We start from the raw sequence: 16,087 nt of genomic DNA, 5'->3' as shown, positions 1-16,087 counted from the left end.
CAATCGGGAGGGAGTCTCAGGCTCTGAGCTGCAGTTCTGGGCGAGTCTCTGGGGACCTAGATTCATTCAGGAGAAGCGGGACTGTCTGGCATCAGTTGGAACTCGAGGGCAGCTTTCTCTCAGAGGGGCTTGCAGCAATTACTGGGACACTGAGAAGTGGAGCCTCTGAGAGCAGCCATAACTGCTAGCCCCACCCTGTTGATCCCATGGGACCCGCCCCGCCCAAGCCCTGCAGGGAGGCTTTTGCTGGACAGCCTAAGGCAGAGGCTAGATTAGCACCTCCCTAGAGTTCCAGGAGCCAGTGTACCCAGAGGTCAGAGTGGGACCATCCAGTTTGCAGCTCCATGGAACAATAAAGGACACACTCAGGGGGCAGACTCAGTGAGCACCAAAGCCCCAATGAAGCAAGTCTTGCCCCGGAGAGGTGTCTCCAGCACAGAAGTTCTCCCACTGCAGACACAGCTGATTCTCACAGCCAATTGGCCTGGAGGTCAATTCCTCCTAGTGATACCTACAACAATCAAGGCTTAACTACAATAAGACTGTGCACAAAGCCCACAAGGGGGTGCACCAAGAGTGTCCTCCTCAGGTAATTGGGGAGGCTGAACCACTGGGCCCTAGAGGACACTTAGCACTTAACCACTTTATCAACACAGGGAAGCATAAAAAATGCGGCGACACAGAAAAAGGACAGAAATGACAGAAATGGAGGGAAGCAAACTACTGGATATAGAGTTCAAAACCACACTTTAAAGGTTTTCCAAGAATTTTCTAGAAACTGCCGATAAACTTAATGAGACCTACAAGAAATCTAATGAGACCCTCAAGGTTGTGATAAAGGACCAACTAAAAATTAATCATACACTGACAGAAATAAAGAATATTATACAGAATCCCAACAGTAGACTAGAGGATCGCAAGAATCAAGTCAAAGGTTTGAAATACTAAGAAGCAAAAAAACACGCAACCGGAAAAGCAAAAAGAAAAAAGAATCCAAAAATACGAAGATAGTGTAAGGAGTCTCTGGGACAGCTTCAAGCGTACCAACATCCGAATTATAGGGGTGCCAGAAGAAGAGAGAGAGCAAGATATTGAAAACCTATTTGAAGAAATAATAACAAAACTTCCCCTACCTGGTGAAAGAAATAGACTTACAAGTCCACTAAGCGCAGAGAACCCCAAACAAAAGGCATCCAAAGAGGACCACACCAAGACACATCATAATTAAAATGCCAAGAGCAAAAGACAAAGAGAGAATCTTAAAAGCAGCAAGAGAAAGAAAGTCAGTTACCTACAAGGGAGTACCCATACGACTGTCAGCTGATTTCTCAACAGAAACTATGCAGGCCAGAAGGGAGTGGCAAGAAATATTCAAAGTGATGAATGCCAAGAACCTACAACCAAGATTACTTTATCCAGCAAAGCTATCATTCAGAATTGAAGGTCAAATAAAGAGCTTCACAGATTAAGGAAAAGCTAAAGGAGTTCATCACCACCAAACCAGGATTATATGAAATGCTGAAAGGTATCCTTTAAGAAGAGGAAGAAGAAGAAAAAGGTAAAGATACAAATTATGAACAACAAATACACATCTATCAACAAGTGAATGTGAAAATCAAGTGAATAATCTGATGAACAGAATGAACTGGTGATTATAATAGAATCAGGGGCATAGAAAGGGAGTGGACTGACTATTCTTGGGGGGAAAAGGGTGAGGGGATGCGGGAAGAGACTGGACAAAAATCGTGTACCTATGGATGAGGGCAGTGGGTGGGGAGTGAGGGAGGAGGGTGGGGTGGGAACTGGGTGGAGGGGAGTTATGGGGGAAAAAAAAGAGGAACAACTGTAATAATCTGAACAATAAAGATTTAATTAATAATAAAAAAAGCAAAAGTGGGAAGAGCATGTGTAACTATAACAGTAAATAAAGGAATGCACACAAAACAATTAAAAAATAATGACAAAAACAAATGTGGAAGGGCTGGGTAAAAATGGTAGTGATTTTAGAATGGGCCTGAACTCAAGCGACTATCAACTTAAAATAGACTGCTATAAACATAGCTTAGTATATCCGAAGCTCATGATAATCACAAAACAAAAATCTGCAAGAGATAAAAAAAAAAAAAAAAAAAGAGTGAGGAATCCAAACACAACACTACAGTTAGTCATCAATATATAAGAGAAGAGAGTAGGAGAATAGGAAAGGAACAAAGAAGAACTACAAAAATAAATAGGTATGTAGTTATTGCTATTTTATTAATTGTTTCCTATCAATCATTATTTTAAATGTAAATGGATTAAATGCTTCAAATAAAGATGAATGGCTAAAGATGTGTATATTTATTCAATGAAATATTTCTTGGCCATAAACAAAAATGATATCTTACCATTTGCAACAGCATTGATGAACTTAGAGGGCATTATTCTAAGTGAAATAAGTCAGAAAGACAAATACCATATGGTTTCACTTCCATGTGGAATCTAAAGAATAATATAAATGAACAAAACAGAAACAAACTCATAGATACAGAGAACAAACTGATTGTTGTCAGATGAGAGAGGGTGTTGGGGGCTAGGTGAAAAAGGGGATGGGATTAGGAAGTACGAACTGCCCAGCTGTTGTGACTCAGTGGTTGAGCCCCAGTGTGGGGCATACAGGAGGCAGCCAATCAATGATTCTCTCTCATCATTGATGTTTCTATTTCTCTCTCCCTCTCCCTTCCTCTCTGAAATCAATAAAAATAGATCTATTTATTTATTTATTGGGGATCAAAACCACAACCCAGGCATATGCCCTGACCGGGAATCAAACCATGACCTCCTGGTTCATAGGTCGACGCTCAACCACTGAGCCATGCGGGCTGGGCAAAAATATATATATTTTTTTAAAAAGTAGAATTAACCCAGATGTTCAACTAATGAATCAATAAACAAAATGTGGTATATCCATCCCTACAATGAAATTTACTTGGCCATATGCTACAACATAGATGAAAACATACTAAATGAAAAAGCCTGTCACAAAAGGCCACATATGATTCCATTTATACGAACTTCCCACAACAGGCAAATCCACAGAAAGTAGATTATGGCTGTCTAGGCCCTAGGGCAGTGATGGCAAACCTTTTGAGCTCGGCGTGTCAGCATTTTGAAAAACCCTAACTTAACTCTGGTGCCATGTCACATATAGAAATTTTTTGATATTTGCAACCATAGTAAAACAAAGACTCATATTTTTGATATTTATTTTATATATTTAAATGCCATTTAACAAAAAAAAAATCAACCAAAAAAATGAGTTTGCATGTCACCTCTGACACGCATGTCATAGGTTCGCCATCACTGCCCTAGGGCTACAGGGAGACGGGGACTGGAAGTACCTGATAATGTATTTAGAGTTTCTTTTGGGAGTGTTGAAATGTTCTAAAATTAGAATGTGGTAATGGCTGCACAACTCTGAATATATTAATAACCACTTTAAATGGGTGAATTTTATGATATGGGGAATATCTCAATAAAAAAGAAAAAGGCAACCTCAGAGAAGGTGGTATAAAAGCACAGGGGTCTCTTTACCAGATAACTCAGGCCATCCCCTCACACAGCTTTGCTGCTCCAGACACGTCCTCAGAGTCCATCATCCTGGGGTCTAAAGGCCTCCATGATCTAGATCAGCGGTTCTCAGCCTGTGGGTCGCGACCCCTTTGGCGGTCGAACAACCCTTTCATAGGGGTCGCCTAAGACCATCCTGCATATCAGATATTTACATTACGATTCATAACAGTAGCAACATTACAGTTATGAAGTAGCAACAAAAATAATTTTATGGCTGGGTCACAACATGAGGAACTGTATTTAAAGGGCCAGAAGGTTGAGAACCACTGATCTAGATTCTCCTGCTTCCCCTCACATGCTCAAGCCCTGGGCTTCTACAAGAACTGTGCACAATGTGTAGGGCAAGATGGGCTAGAGGGAAGGAGACAGGTGTCCCAGGGACTATTGCAAAAAGTCTAGGTTGGTCCTTGACAGTCTCGCTGTCTCGCCTGTCAACACTGCACAACTATCCCCCTCTTAGAGTGTAGTCAGGGAGAAAGAAGGGCATTACCAAGGCCAAGTCAGAACCTGGATGCCCTGGGGCTGCTTTCATACCACCCTTCTGGGCCAGAGCTGGCAGGTGGGCCACCAAGCATGGACAGAAGGACCTTTCATGGGTAACAACATTCCTCCCATCTCCCAAGTCGTAGCAGGAAATGGTTTCGTCATTTACAAAAGGGAGTATGGTGTATTCCGTTGGAGTGTAAAAAGACAATCAATGCAATCATTTCACACACTGGTCAGCATCACCCCAATGAGATGCTGTGACCAACAAAGGCCCTGGATCCAGCTCCCTGGTCAGCCAGATAAGAGTTTGGGAGGTCAGATATCGCCAAGGTTTCTAAGAGATTCCCCAGAAAGAAAACAAGGCTTTTTAAGAAGTGGTGGATGCCTAGTAAGCCAGTCTTGCTTTGCTGTCTGGAACTCGGGTGTAACAAAAGAATGGAGATATCTGCAAGGCTGTGGACTAAAGACAGGAATATTCCTGAAGGCTGTGCTATCACCCAGTCCCAGGAGCCCACCAGCCTGGGCCTGCTCACCAGCTCACAGCAACCCTCTTTAGGGCAAGGTGAGGAAATTCCCAGAGAGGTTCCAGTCAAGGACAGTCTAATCTCCTCAATCAGAGCAGAGCCTGCCTTCATTCCAGGTCTCCTGGCAGTGCTGAGCCTGGCTGTGGTCCCTATACCCCTCCCCACCCCCAATCTCCTTTCTACCACAGATACAGAAGCACCTGGGCCCAGAAATGGAGCAGTCCCCAAAGCAGTGACATCCCCCACCAGAAGCCAGCAACCAAAGCTCAGGTTCCCAACTGAACTCTACAGGCAGCCTCCTCATTCCTGGTTCCAAAGAGATTCCTGCTGGTGTCAGGAGCCTTTCCCAGCCCCTTCTGACACATATCTGCCTTCCCAGACGGCTAGTCCCTTATTAAGAATGAACTCGCTGATGCTGGAGGGGCTTCTGGTACGTATGATCATTTGCCAAGTTGGCCTGCTCCAAAACAGAGGCACACATATGCTGAGGCCTTGGGCCTGGTTTTATTGTCACAGAACCAGAGTTACTCAGCTCCAGGTCCCTCTAGTGGAAGGACACAAGGGCGCTGCTTCCCAGATGCCTTCATGCCTCAGCCTCCATTCTACTCCCACCTCCTATACCCCTCCCTGGCACTGAGTCCCTACGCTGTCATGTTCTCCTGCTGCCCTAGCTCCTAACTAGACTCCAGTTCTCCCAGCTCTGATTTCAGCTGGCTCTCCCTAGAGAAACAGATCTAAACTCCAGAGAAAGAAAAAGAAAAGCTCAATTCCTTAAGACTCCAGGGCAGGGCAAAGCAGTATGTTAAAAGGCCCATGTACTCTCAGCTCATAGAGCAGTGGTTCTCAACCTTCTGACCCTTTAAATATAGTTCTTCATGTTGTGACCCAACCATAAAATTATTTTTGTGGCTACTATATAACTGTAATGTTGCTACTGTTATGAATTGTAATGTAAATATCTGATATGCAGGATGGTCTTAGGCGACCAATGTGAAAGGGTCGTTCGACCACCAAAGGGGTCGCGACCCACAGGTTGAGAACCGCTGCTAGAGGGATCCTCTGAAGGTGGACAGGTGGAGGGTTCACAGCTGGCTCTGCACCTGCCACATGACCTCACTTTCTCCATCTGTGAAAAAAGGCACCACATGCTTCATGGTATCAAACAAGATAACAGAGAAAGTGCCCAACATATAATGGCCATTCAAAAGTCTCTCCCTTCATTTGTGGGGGGAAAGAGGGGGAGCGGGGAGGTTGAGGGAGGGAGGTATTCCAAGCAGTACTCTTCGGACATGGCCAGTCCTGGACACAGGCTGCAGCCCCCTGAACACTTGTTCAAATATGAGCATATATATGAGAAACACCCCCACCATGGATGTTTCATATCTGCAGAACTTCACAGAATTAGCATGAGAATTAAAATGAGACACATGTTTATGCAAATTAAATCAAGTACAGATGCAGATGCCCAGTGACAGAAATGCATTATCGTTGGCATCAGATAAAGTTCAGGGCCAAGGGTCTACATAGGACAAGCATGGGAATATTCAGTAAGTTGGACTCCCTACATAGACACAACTGCATTTGGAATTCCAATCATGGACCCCCCCACCCCCACCCCGCAGCTGCACTCACTTCCCTTTCTCTGAAGAAAGGGGGTTTGTTAAGTACGAGCATATAAGGTGAACATTGATCTGTCCGCTAGTCAGTACAGCCATCAGCAGGGCAGGAGCTTTTTTAAAAAAAATCTTTATTGTTGAGATTACAGATGTCTCCCTTTTCCCCCCCCGCATTGGCCCCTTCCACCCCATTCCCACCCTGCCCCAGGCCTTCAGCACTTCTGTGTCCATAGGTTATGCATATATGCATATAAGGTATTTGGTTAATTTCTTCCCGCCCCCCCGCAAACCGCCCTTTTCCCTCTGAGGTTCGTCAGTCTGTTCCATGTTTCCATGCCTCTGGTTCTATTTTATTCATCAGTTTATTCTGTTCATTAGATTCTTTGTTTATTTTTTATTTTTAGACTCAACTGTGATAGATAAGCATTTATTATCATTTACTGTTCATATTTATCCTCCTCCTACTACTACTTCTTCCTTCTCTTCTTAAAAAATACCCTTCAAGCTTTCTCGGCTTATTCAGCCATGACAAAAATTAAGGCTGGGGACCTTCTTGGCAAGAAGGAGGAGCTGCTAAAACACCTGGATGATCTGAAGGTAGAGCTATCCCAGCTGCGGCGTGTAGCCAAAGTGACAGGCAGCACAACTTTCAAGCTTTCGAAGATCCGAGTTGTTGGCAAGTCTATCACCCATGTTCTTACCGTCATTAACCAGACTCAGAAAGAAAGCCTCAGGAAATTCTACAAGGGAAAGAAGTACAAGCCCCTGGATCTACGGCCCAAGAAAACATGTGCCATGCGCCTCCATCTCAACAAGCATGAAGAGAATCTGAAGACCAAGAAGCAGCAGCAGAAGGAGCAGCTATACCCCCTGCAGAAGTACACAGTCAAGGCCTGAGCATCTTCGAGTCAATAAAGCACAAACTGGCTGACAATGAAAAAAATACCCTTCAACATTTCATGTGATACTGGTCTGGTGGTGATGAACTCCTTTAGATTTTTTTGGTTTGTGAAGCTTTTTATCTAACCTTCAATTCTAAATGACAGCTTTGCCAGGTAGAGTAATCTTGGTTGTAGGTCTTGCTATTCATCACTTTGAATATTTCTTGCCACTCCCTTCTGGCCTACATAGTTTCTGTTGAGAAATCAGCTGACAGTCGTATGGGTGCTTCCTTGTAGGTAACTAACTGCTTTTCTCTTCCTGCTTTTAAGATTCTCTCTTTGTCTTAAACCCTTGGCGTTTTAATTATGAAGTGTCTTGATGTGGGTCTCTTTGAGTTCCTCTTGTTTGGGACTCTCTGCACTTCCTGGACTTATAAGTCTATTTCTTTCACCAGGTAGGGGAAAGTTTTCTGTCATTATGTCTTCAAATAGGTTTTCAATATCTTGCTCTCTCTCTGTTCCTTCTGGCATCCCCATAATGAGAATGTTGGTACACTTGAAGTTGTCCCAGAGGCTCCTTACACTAGCTTCATTATTTTTGGATTCTTTTTGCTTTTTGCTCATCTGATTGGGTGTTTTATGCTTCCTCATATTCCAAATCGTTGACTTGATCCTCGAAATCCTCTCCTCTACTGTTGAATCCCTGTAAATTATTCTTTATTTCAGTTAGTGCATGCTTAATTTCTGACTGGTCCTTTTTCATGTCTTTGATATTCTCACTAAAACCCTTGAAAGTCTCACCAAGTCCTTTGCAGTTCTCATTAAAATCCTTGAGTAACCTTATAAATGTTATTTTGAACTCTGTATCTAGTAGTTTGCTTCCATTTTATTTACTTCTTTTTCCAGAGTTTCTTCTGTTCTTTCATTTGTGACATGTTTCTTTGTCTTTATATTTTGGCTGCTTCCCTGCGTTTATTTCTATGTATTAGGTAGAGCTGCTATGTCTCCTGGAATTGGTAGAGTGGCCTTGTATAGTAGGTATTCTGTGGGGCCCAGTAGCTCAGCCTCCCCCATCACCTCAGCTGGGCACTCTAGGTGTGCCCCTGTGTGGGCTGTGTAGCACAGTCTTGTAGCTGAGCCTCAATTTCTGTTGGCATCACTGGGAGGAGTTGACCTCCAGGCCAGTTGGCTGTGAGGACCAGCTGTGATTATAGTAGAAGAGCTGCTATGCAGGAGACACCCTATGGAGCAGGACTTGCTTCAGTGGGGCTTTGGTGCTCATTGAGTCTGCCCCTTGAGTGTGTTGCTTGTGGATGTGTAGAGTTGTAATCTGCTATGGTCTGAAATTGTCCACCAGGTGTACTGACTCTGGGGCCTCCAGGGAAGTGCAAAGTTAGCCATTGCCTGGGGCCATTAGGAGCTACAGAGCCATCTGCAGATGGCTGCACTTGCATTGAGCTTGGAAGTACCCAGGCGAGGCCAAGCTATGAAGCAGGCAGGCTGCTGCTAGTGCTGGTTCTTGGGCCTCTTATTAGTAAGTATGGGGCATGCTGATGCCAGCTGATGCTTGTTTAAGAAATTTTAGCAAACTCTGAAGCCTGAGCAAGGACAAGCCATTCATACAGAAAAGCTCCTGCAAACAGCTTGGGTAGGGCTGCAAATTGGAACAGACTGAGTCTCAGGGAATCAACTTGGTGAAGCTAAACTCAGATATGGCTGCCAGTCATCTCTGGGATGGGGGAGGTTCCAGCACAGGAACAATGACTCTTGTGAGCCCTCTCGTCTGGGAGAAAGCCACCCAACTGGAGTTCCTGCCCCAATGCCAGACAATCTAGTTCCTCCCTGTATGTCTCTGGATTTCCCCCAAAGCTGCTGCCCCAGTACTAGAGCCCAGAGGGAGCAATTCCAAGTAAGTTTGTGCACCGGCCCTTTAAGAGGAACTGCCAGGGTCTCCAGCAGCCTCCTTGTCACTCAGTCACAATCCCAGCTGGTTTTTACAACCTGAAGTTACAGGGCTTCTCTTCCCAGCTCTGGAACCCTGGGCTGGGGATCTGGTGTTGGAATGGGACCCCTTGCTCCTCATGGGAGGCTTCCACAGAGGAGATATCCCTCCCAATAAAAATAAAAATTAAAAACACTATACATGGGTGTTGGACCAGCCATTCCGAGCCTCTGCCCCTCCTACCAGTCTCAATGTACTTTCTTTTTTTACTTCTCTAGTTGTAGGACTTCCATTCAGCCAGATTACAGGCAGATCTGAATGATGGTTGTTCTGTATTTTGGTTATAACTTTGATGTGGTTATGGGAGACAGTGAGTACCAGTGTTACCTACATTGCCATCTTGGTTCCCCTTATGGCAGAAGCTTACTAACTGCCAGCTGGGGGTTCCCATCGAGACCAGGCAGAAGTCCTGGCATAAAGCTTTGCAAAAAGCTCCATGGGACCCTGGCATCCTAGCCCCAGTAGACAGGCCTCTCTTGGCATGGTGGCAGCTCCACTTCTGTGCAGCCCTCTCCTGGGCATTCACATTCTTCCACCAGAGCAGACTGCCTACTCTATGGGCCTGAGGTAAGTGGTCTTTTAAATCTGGTTTATGACTTCAAAGGTACTCTTTTCCCCTTTGAAACTCCACCTCCAGCACCAGTTCTACCATCCAGAAACTGATAGGAATACTGAGGGGAGGGGGTAACTTAAAACAAACCACTTCTTGTTTTCTAAGTTGGTAGCTTCTAGGACCCTTGACACAAATACCAAAAAAGCCCCACAACAACCTAGAATTTGATTTGCAAGGCTGGAGAACTTCCTAAAGTAGTTGTTTTGTGTTTCATCCAGATGATCATGTTTGCCTTTACATTCCTATCTTCCCCATTTTGACCGATGCAGGCAGGAAGAGGAGAGGGAAGGACTGAGTCAGGAGTAGGAGGCTGCAGGGCCTGAGGGATGGTTCTTGAGGAGACATCCCATGGAGAGGGTCCAAAACAGTGCCCTGTAAAGCATCACCCTCTCCCATGCACATCATTATTGTCTTGTCACCTGGGCTACCTTCAAGGGAGGAGAATCACAGAAAGATCATGATTCTTCTCTCAGTCCCTCACCCTCAAAGTCTAACAGGTATGAGATGCAAAGGTGGATGGGCCCTATTTGGGGAATGGAGCAGTGAGAAGCTGGGAATCCAGGCAGAGCAGCGTAATGGTTGGAGCTAGAACTCCAGAGTCTGACTCCATCAGTTGTGACCCAGGGCAAGTTATTTAACCTTTCCATGCCTCAGTTTTCCCATCTAAAGAACAGGGATAACCTAGTTTCTGATTACCGTGATTTCCAAATGAGCTAATTAATGCACATAAAATTCTCTATGAGTGCATCTGACTTACAGTGAGCTCTGTATGTCATGGTCACCATTCTCAATTAGCTGTCCTTTTCAGACCTGTCAGTGGCTTTGGGCAAGAATACATGTAGTAGCCTCTAGAGGTGGCCAATCAGGTGTGGCAACCAAGGAGCTTCTAATCAGATCCTGTGTGTGGGAGGCCCAATGGGGTGGGCAGCTGGTATAAAGGGGGCATTCCAGGCCTGTGCTGCCCTCCACAGCCCCAGCCTGGCAAATGGGCACCTGAGGTGCAATCACAGGAAGCACTTCCCAAGGCCACAAATCTAGAGTGAGGGTTCTTGTGAGCTGAAAGTCCAGAGCCAGAATCCTGAGTACCACCACCAGGACACACATAGTCCTTGATTAGGATGGCTGCTTGGCCATGAACACTGACAGTTACAGCTTCTCGTCCCAGTCCCCAATCCCTCTACCATGCACTAAACAGAAAGATAACATCATTCACTACCTTCAAGACTCCTGCCCTGGAAGGCTCCATCATCAAATATCCTTCTTCCCCTGTATGCCCTCATCCTTCCTGAGTCCAGGTGCCTGGGGCTCCTGAACAAGCCATTCTCATTAACAAATAAGTGGAACCTCCAGATCCTCCAATTAGTCTCCCAGGCTGGCTAAGGCTGTGAGCTGCCCTGGGCAAGGCCTCGGAGCAGGGTATGCAATGCCCTTTCCCATCTAGAGACACCCCTTTTCCAGCTAGACAACTCTCCCCCAGAATTCTTTGCACTGCCCTGAGTGCATTTTTCCTTCTTCTGCAGCTGGCAAGCTCCCATTCATCCTTCAGAGTCCATCTCAGATAGCCTAACCTCCCCAAATGAAACTAACAGCAACCTGGGAGGGGAGTTGGGAGACTGAGTGAAAAAAAAGTGAAGTGATTGAGAAGTACAGATTGGTAACAATTCAGATGTAAAGTACAGCATAGGAAATATCTATAATAATAAAAGCATAATATGCTAATTAGATCAGATGTCCTCCCAGATGACCTTCTGGATGAAGGGTCCCAGGTGCGAGAGGGATGCTGGTGCCAGCAGCTGCGGGAAGGAAGGCCTACTCTTGCATGAATTTCGTGCATCGGGCCTCTAGTAGTCAATAAATTTATATATATAAAAGCCTACTATGTAAAGTGTCCCCTTGGGAGTTCGATCAACCGGGATTTCGATTGCTCGCTATGATTTGCGCTGACCACCAGGGGGCAGTGCAGAACAAAGGAAGGCCCCAGCTGGCAGCTGCCAGGGACCCTACCCATGCACAAATGTTGTGCACTGGGCCTCTATGTGTGGTACCAGATGGAAATATAAGGGGAACACTCTATTAAGTATGTGATTGTCTAACCCAGGGGTGGGCAAACTTTTTGACTCGAGGGCCACAATGGGTTCTTAAACTGGACTGGAGGGCCGGAACAAAAGCATGGATGGAGTGTTTGTGTGAACTAATATAAATTCAAAGTAAACATCATTACATAAAAGGGTACGGTCTTTTTTTTTTTTTTAGTTTTATTCATTTCAAACGGGCCGGATCCAGCCCGCGGGCCGTAGTTTGCCCACGGCTGGTTATGCTGGATACCTGAAGCTAATACAAAATAATACTGACTATAAACTGTAATTGAAAAAAAAAACAAAACTAACAGCAACTCACCCCATGTTCCCACAGTTCTTTACACCAACACCCCCAAGGCCTGCATCCCAACAATATATTAGCCACCAGTCTATGTCTCCATTCCCATGAGACAGCACCCTGTCCCTCATGAACCTGTGCGCAGCACAGCACAGGCATCCAGAGTGCTCAAGGGAGCCTGTGAGATATTGCCTTTAAGTGCCCCTCCTGTGGTGCTGCCCTGCACCTCTCCTTGCGTTCCTCCCACCCCAGGAGGGACAAAACAGCTCACACTCTGGGCAGCAGATGTCCTTTCCCCAATGATGCATCACTAGAGGTCTGTCCACCTCATCTTTAAAACCACAGGACTCCCCTCCCTCTTCCCTTCTGGCTCTGAGACCTCTCTTCCAGAACAGTTACTCCCAGTGGAGTTCCAGGCCCCAAGATAGCATAGCCTCAGGCCCAGGAGTGTCCTCCCCAAGTCAGACCCTGCCATAAGCTTCAGATGGGTGGAGACGGAATGTGGAAAAACCACTCCTTCTGCAGCTCCCTTCTAGAAAAAGGCCAGCTGAGATGCCACTGAGTGAGGCTTGAGTTAGCAGATATGGCTTGGCAGGAAAGTCAGGCAGGATGGTGGTGGAATGAGGCAGTTGCCTGAAAAGGTGGGGGCACTCATGCGGGGTTCCCATCCTACTCCTCAACCCCTTCCAGGCCCATCAGATGAAGGCCAGTCCAATCCCAGAAGGCCCAGGCCCAAACCCAAAGCCAACTCTACAGAGGTCTTAACTGTGCTCCTCAAGCTGGTCCCCCTCTGTCCTACCACTAGCCCAGCACTGACTGCACATTACTGCTGGTGGGTGAATGAATAAATAAACCCCTGCCACCGCAGCCTTTTGGTTACTGAGGATTTCAGAGCTCTCCCAGTCTCCTGAGTCACTCAAACTGTTTTCTACCACCAGCCAGTATTTGCACATAATTTCACTCTGGCCTCACTGAGGCAGGTGTTGGGGAAAGTGCTATCGACCAGAGTTCAAGGTCTGCGTCTCTGTTTGAGTTCGGATCTGGGGCCGACCCATCCATTCTTGTTGCCTTTCTCTTCTCTGGGGTGGGACCCCGCAGCCCCCAGTCTAACCCACACCGGGCGGGGTGTCTGGAAGTCCTCACCCGATCTCCACTCTGCTCCCCCTGCATTGTTTCAGGCTGAGGCCCCACAGACGGCTGCCAAACCCGAGGTTCACGTGGGGCGGAAAGGACAAAACCTCTCCCAACCCCCAGAAGGCCAGGGCCTCGCGGCAAAGCGAGTGAACCATAGAGCCGCGCGGGTCCCCACTCTCCCGCCTCGGCTCCGTGCGCACCGGGCGGCTGCGAGCCGGAAGCCTCCCGGCGACGTCTGGGCCACGGGACCGAGTGGGAGCAGACGAGAAAGGGCCGCCCCGACGCCGGTGCGGAAGGACCGTGGTGAGCCCGGGGCCCCTGTCTTCCGTTCCCACCCCAGGGCGCTGGCGGTCGGGGGCCACACCTGGAGGGCTGGGCTGGCGGCGCACACCTCGCCCCCACGCAGGGGCCCCGTGAGCTCGGAGTTCCTCGCAGATTCCTAGGAGGGCACAGGAGCCGAAAGACGGGCCCTGGCGGCTACTCACCCCCACCAGCCGAGGGAGGCCGAGAGAGGCAGCCGGCCGGGCGCGGGAACCCGAAGAGGAGGACTTCCTCTCTCTGCGGCGGGCGGCCGCTGCGTCCCTCCGCCCCCCGGCCGGCCCCGCCTCCCGCCCGCCGGTCCATCGCGCGCCCCAGCCCCGCCGCCTGCGCGGCGCGGGTCCCGAAGCTGGGGCGCCTGGAGCCCGGACAGGCCTGGCCGATCGGCCGATATTCAGAGGAGGCGGTGCTTGTCCAGGGAGCCCTCTGGGAAGGTTGGCCACTTACTCCGGCGACGCGGGGATATTTCGCAGTGTTCCTCGCGTGGAACTGCTTTCAGAAGCCTCAGGGATGCCTAGTCCTCCGGACGCCAAGATGGAATGAAAGCCCCTCGCCAGGCCCCGTGCTCAGATGCCCCCAGGATGACCTAAGCCAGAATCACTTGTGGCGCCAAGAAACAGAAACAGAAACAGGAACGTGAGTTTCTAGAAAGGGTGAGGAAGCAAATAGGACCAAGGAAGTTGCTCTACCTGAACATAAGAATAGAAACTGAACTTTAAAAAAAAAAAAAGACTGAAAGGACATATAACCAAAAATCATCACATAGTTACATTAAAATAATAGAAATCACAATGATTTTCTAATTTCTACTTTTTTTGTATTTTCCCATTGTGAGAGTGAACCAGCGATCTTTTCTGTCAAAGAAAGGAGTTCCCCCGCTGTCATGGGTTCCGCCATTTTGATTTGACCTTCAGATTCTCAGGGGGTCGCCATCTTAGGCTCCGCCTCACCCACCCCTTCCTCTTCCCGGAGGGACTTCCCGTTTGGGGTGCCTTGCCCATGACTTTCAGCCTGTGACTGAACCCTTCTGAAGAAGTAAATCTGCCCTGCCAATCCACTTTTGAGTGTTTGTCTCATTCCTGTGAAACTGTTGACCAGCGTTTCTAACACAATTTTTCTTTTTAAATTACAGTTGACATGCAATATTATATTAGTTTCATGTGTACAACCCTGTGATTAGGCATTTATGTAACTTATGAAGTGATCACCCCAATAAATTTGGTACCCATCTGACACCATACATAGTTATTACAATATTATTGACTATATTCCTTATGCTGTACTAATTTGTACTTCTAAATTCCTTCACTTTTTTCACCCATCCCATCAACCCACCCTCCCCCATCTGGCAACCTTCAAAATGTTTTATATATCTATGGTTCTTTTTCTGTCCTGCTTGTTTGTTTTGTTTTTAGTTTCCACATATAAATTAAATCATCTGACATTTGTCATTTTCTGTCTCACTTATTGCACTCATTACAATACCCTCTAGTTAGGTCCATCCATGCTGCTACAGATGACAAAATTTCATTTCTTTTTATGGCTGCATCATACTCCATTGTATATATGCCCCACTTCTTTATCCACTCATCTATTGATGGACACTTAAGTTGCTTCCATATCTTGGCTATCCTAATATATAAAAACCCAGGGTTGCCGAAACCGCTTTGGCTCAGTGGATAGAGCATCAGCCTGTAGACTGAAAGGTCCCAGGTTCACTTCCGGTCAAGGGCATGTACCTGGGTTGCGGGCACATCTCCAGTGGGAGATGTGCAGGAGGCAGCTGATCGATGTTTCTCTCTCATCGATGTTTCTAACTATCTCTCTCCCTTCCTCTCTGTAAAAAATCAATAAAATATATATTTAAGAAAAAAACCAAAAAAAAAACCCAGGGTCCATAATAACTGACTGAAGGCTCCACCGAACACCAGAAGTCAGTCAGTGCTGGGTCGCCACTACCAAGGGGACAGCGGATCAGGCCCAGAGAGAGGCCCGCAGAGAGAGGCAGGGTCTGATCCGCAGCCTCTGTGGCAGCTGTTGATTAGCCATTGTCTCTCTCTTTCTCTCTGGGCTTCGCCAGCAGCCAAGCCTCTTTTTCTCTCCAGGCCTCCACAGTGGGGGTGTGGAGGGGGGTGCTGCTGATCAGCCCTGCCTCTCTGATCAGGCCCAGAGATAGGCCCGGAGATGCTGACTGGCATAGAAACCAACCAATCAGAACCAAATCTGGGTGAACTGTGAGGATCCAATGGCTGCCTAGGAGGCGAAGCTTTTGACACTGACTGGCATAGAACCCAACCAATTGGAACCAAATTGGCTGGCAGAAGAGGGCAGTTGGTGAGATCAGGCTGGCAGGAAAGAGCAGTTAGGGGCAATCAGGCAGGCAGGCAGAGAGGTTAGGGGTGATAAGGCAGGCAGGCAGGTGAGTGGTTAGGAGCCAGCGGTCCCAGATTGCGAGAAGGATGTCCAACTGCCAGTTTAACTGCGCCCAGATTGCGAGAAGGATGTCCACCTGCTAAGGGGTCCCC

General features: G+C 47.2%; 2 protein-coding genes across 12 annotated transcripts in view; one reads left to right on the top strand and one right to left on the bottom strand.

Moving 5' to 3' along the window:
* The window catches only part of BID (BH3 interacting domain death agonist), a 54,440-nt gene extending 40,487 nt beyond the window's left edge, over positions 1–13,953 (bottom strand). For 2 of the 11 annotated variants that reach the window (XM_036301934.1, XM_036301940.1), the window contains exon 1: positions 13,730–13,839. The gene's annotated coding sequence lies outside the window, so the exon portion shown is untranslated. Of the gene's footprint in view, positions 1–13,608 lie in introns of all 11 variants that reach the window. The other 9 variants (XM_036301944.1, XM_036301948.1, XM_036301947.1 and 6 more) reach the window with 9 other exon arrangements.
* Positions 6,764–7,135, top strand: LOC118652076 (60S ribosomal protein L35-like). The gene has a single exon (XM_036301949.1). It carries the CDS (start codon positions 6,764–6,766, stop codon positions 7,133–7,135), a length of 372 nt encoding a protein of 123 aa, XP_036157842.1.
* Positions 13,954–16,087: the final 2,134 nt, after the last annotated feature.

Source organism: Myotis myotis, unplaced genomic scaffold, assembly GCF_014108235.1.
Source record: "Myotis myotis isolate mMyoMyo1 unplaced genomic scaffold, mMyoMyo1.p scaffold_m19_p_3, whole genome shotgun sequence".
Classification (NCBI taxonomy): domain Eukaryota; kingdom Metazoa; phylum Chordata; class Mammalia; order Chiroptera; family Vespertilionidae; genus Myotis; species Myotis myotis.
This window is presented reverse-complemented; position numbering and strand designations above follow the sequence as displayed.

Coding starts and splice junctions, on each gene's coding strand:
- LOC118652076 (XM_036301949.1), top strand. CDS start 6,764: ATGACAAAAATTAAGGCTGGGGACCTTCTTGGCAAGAAGGAGGAGCTG.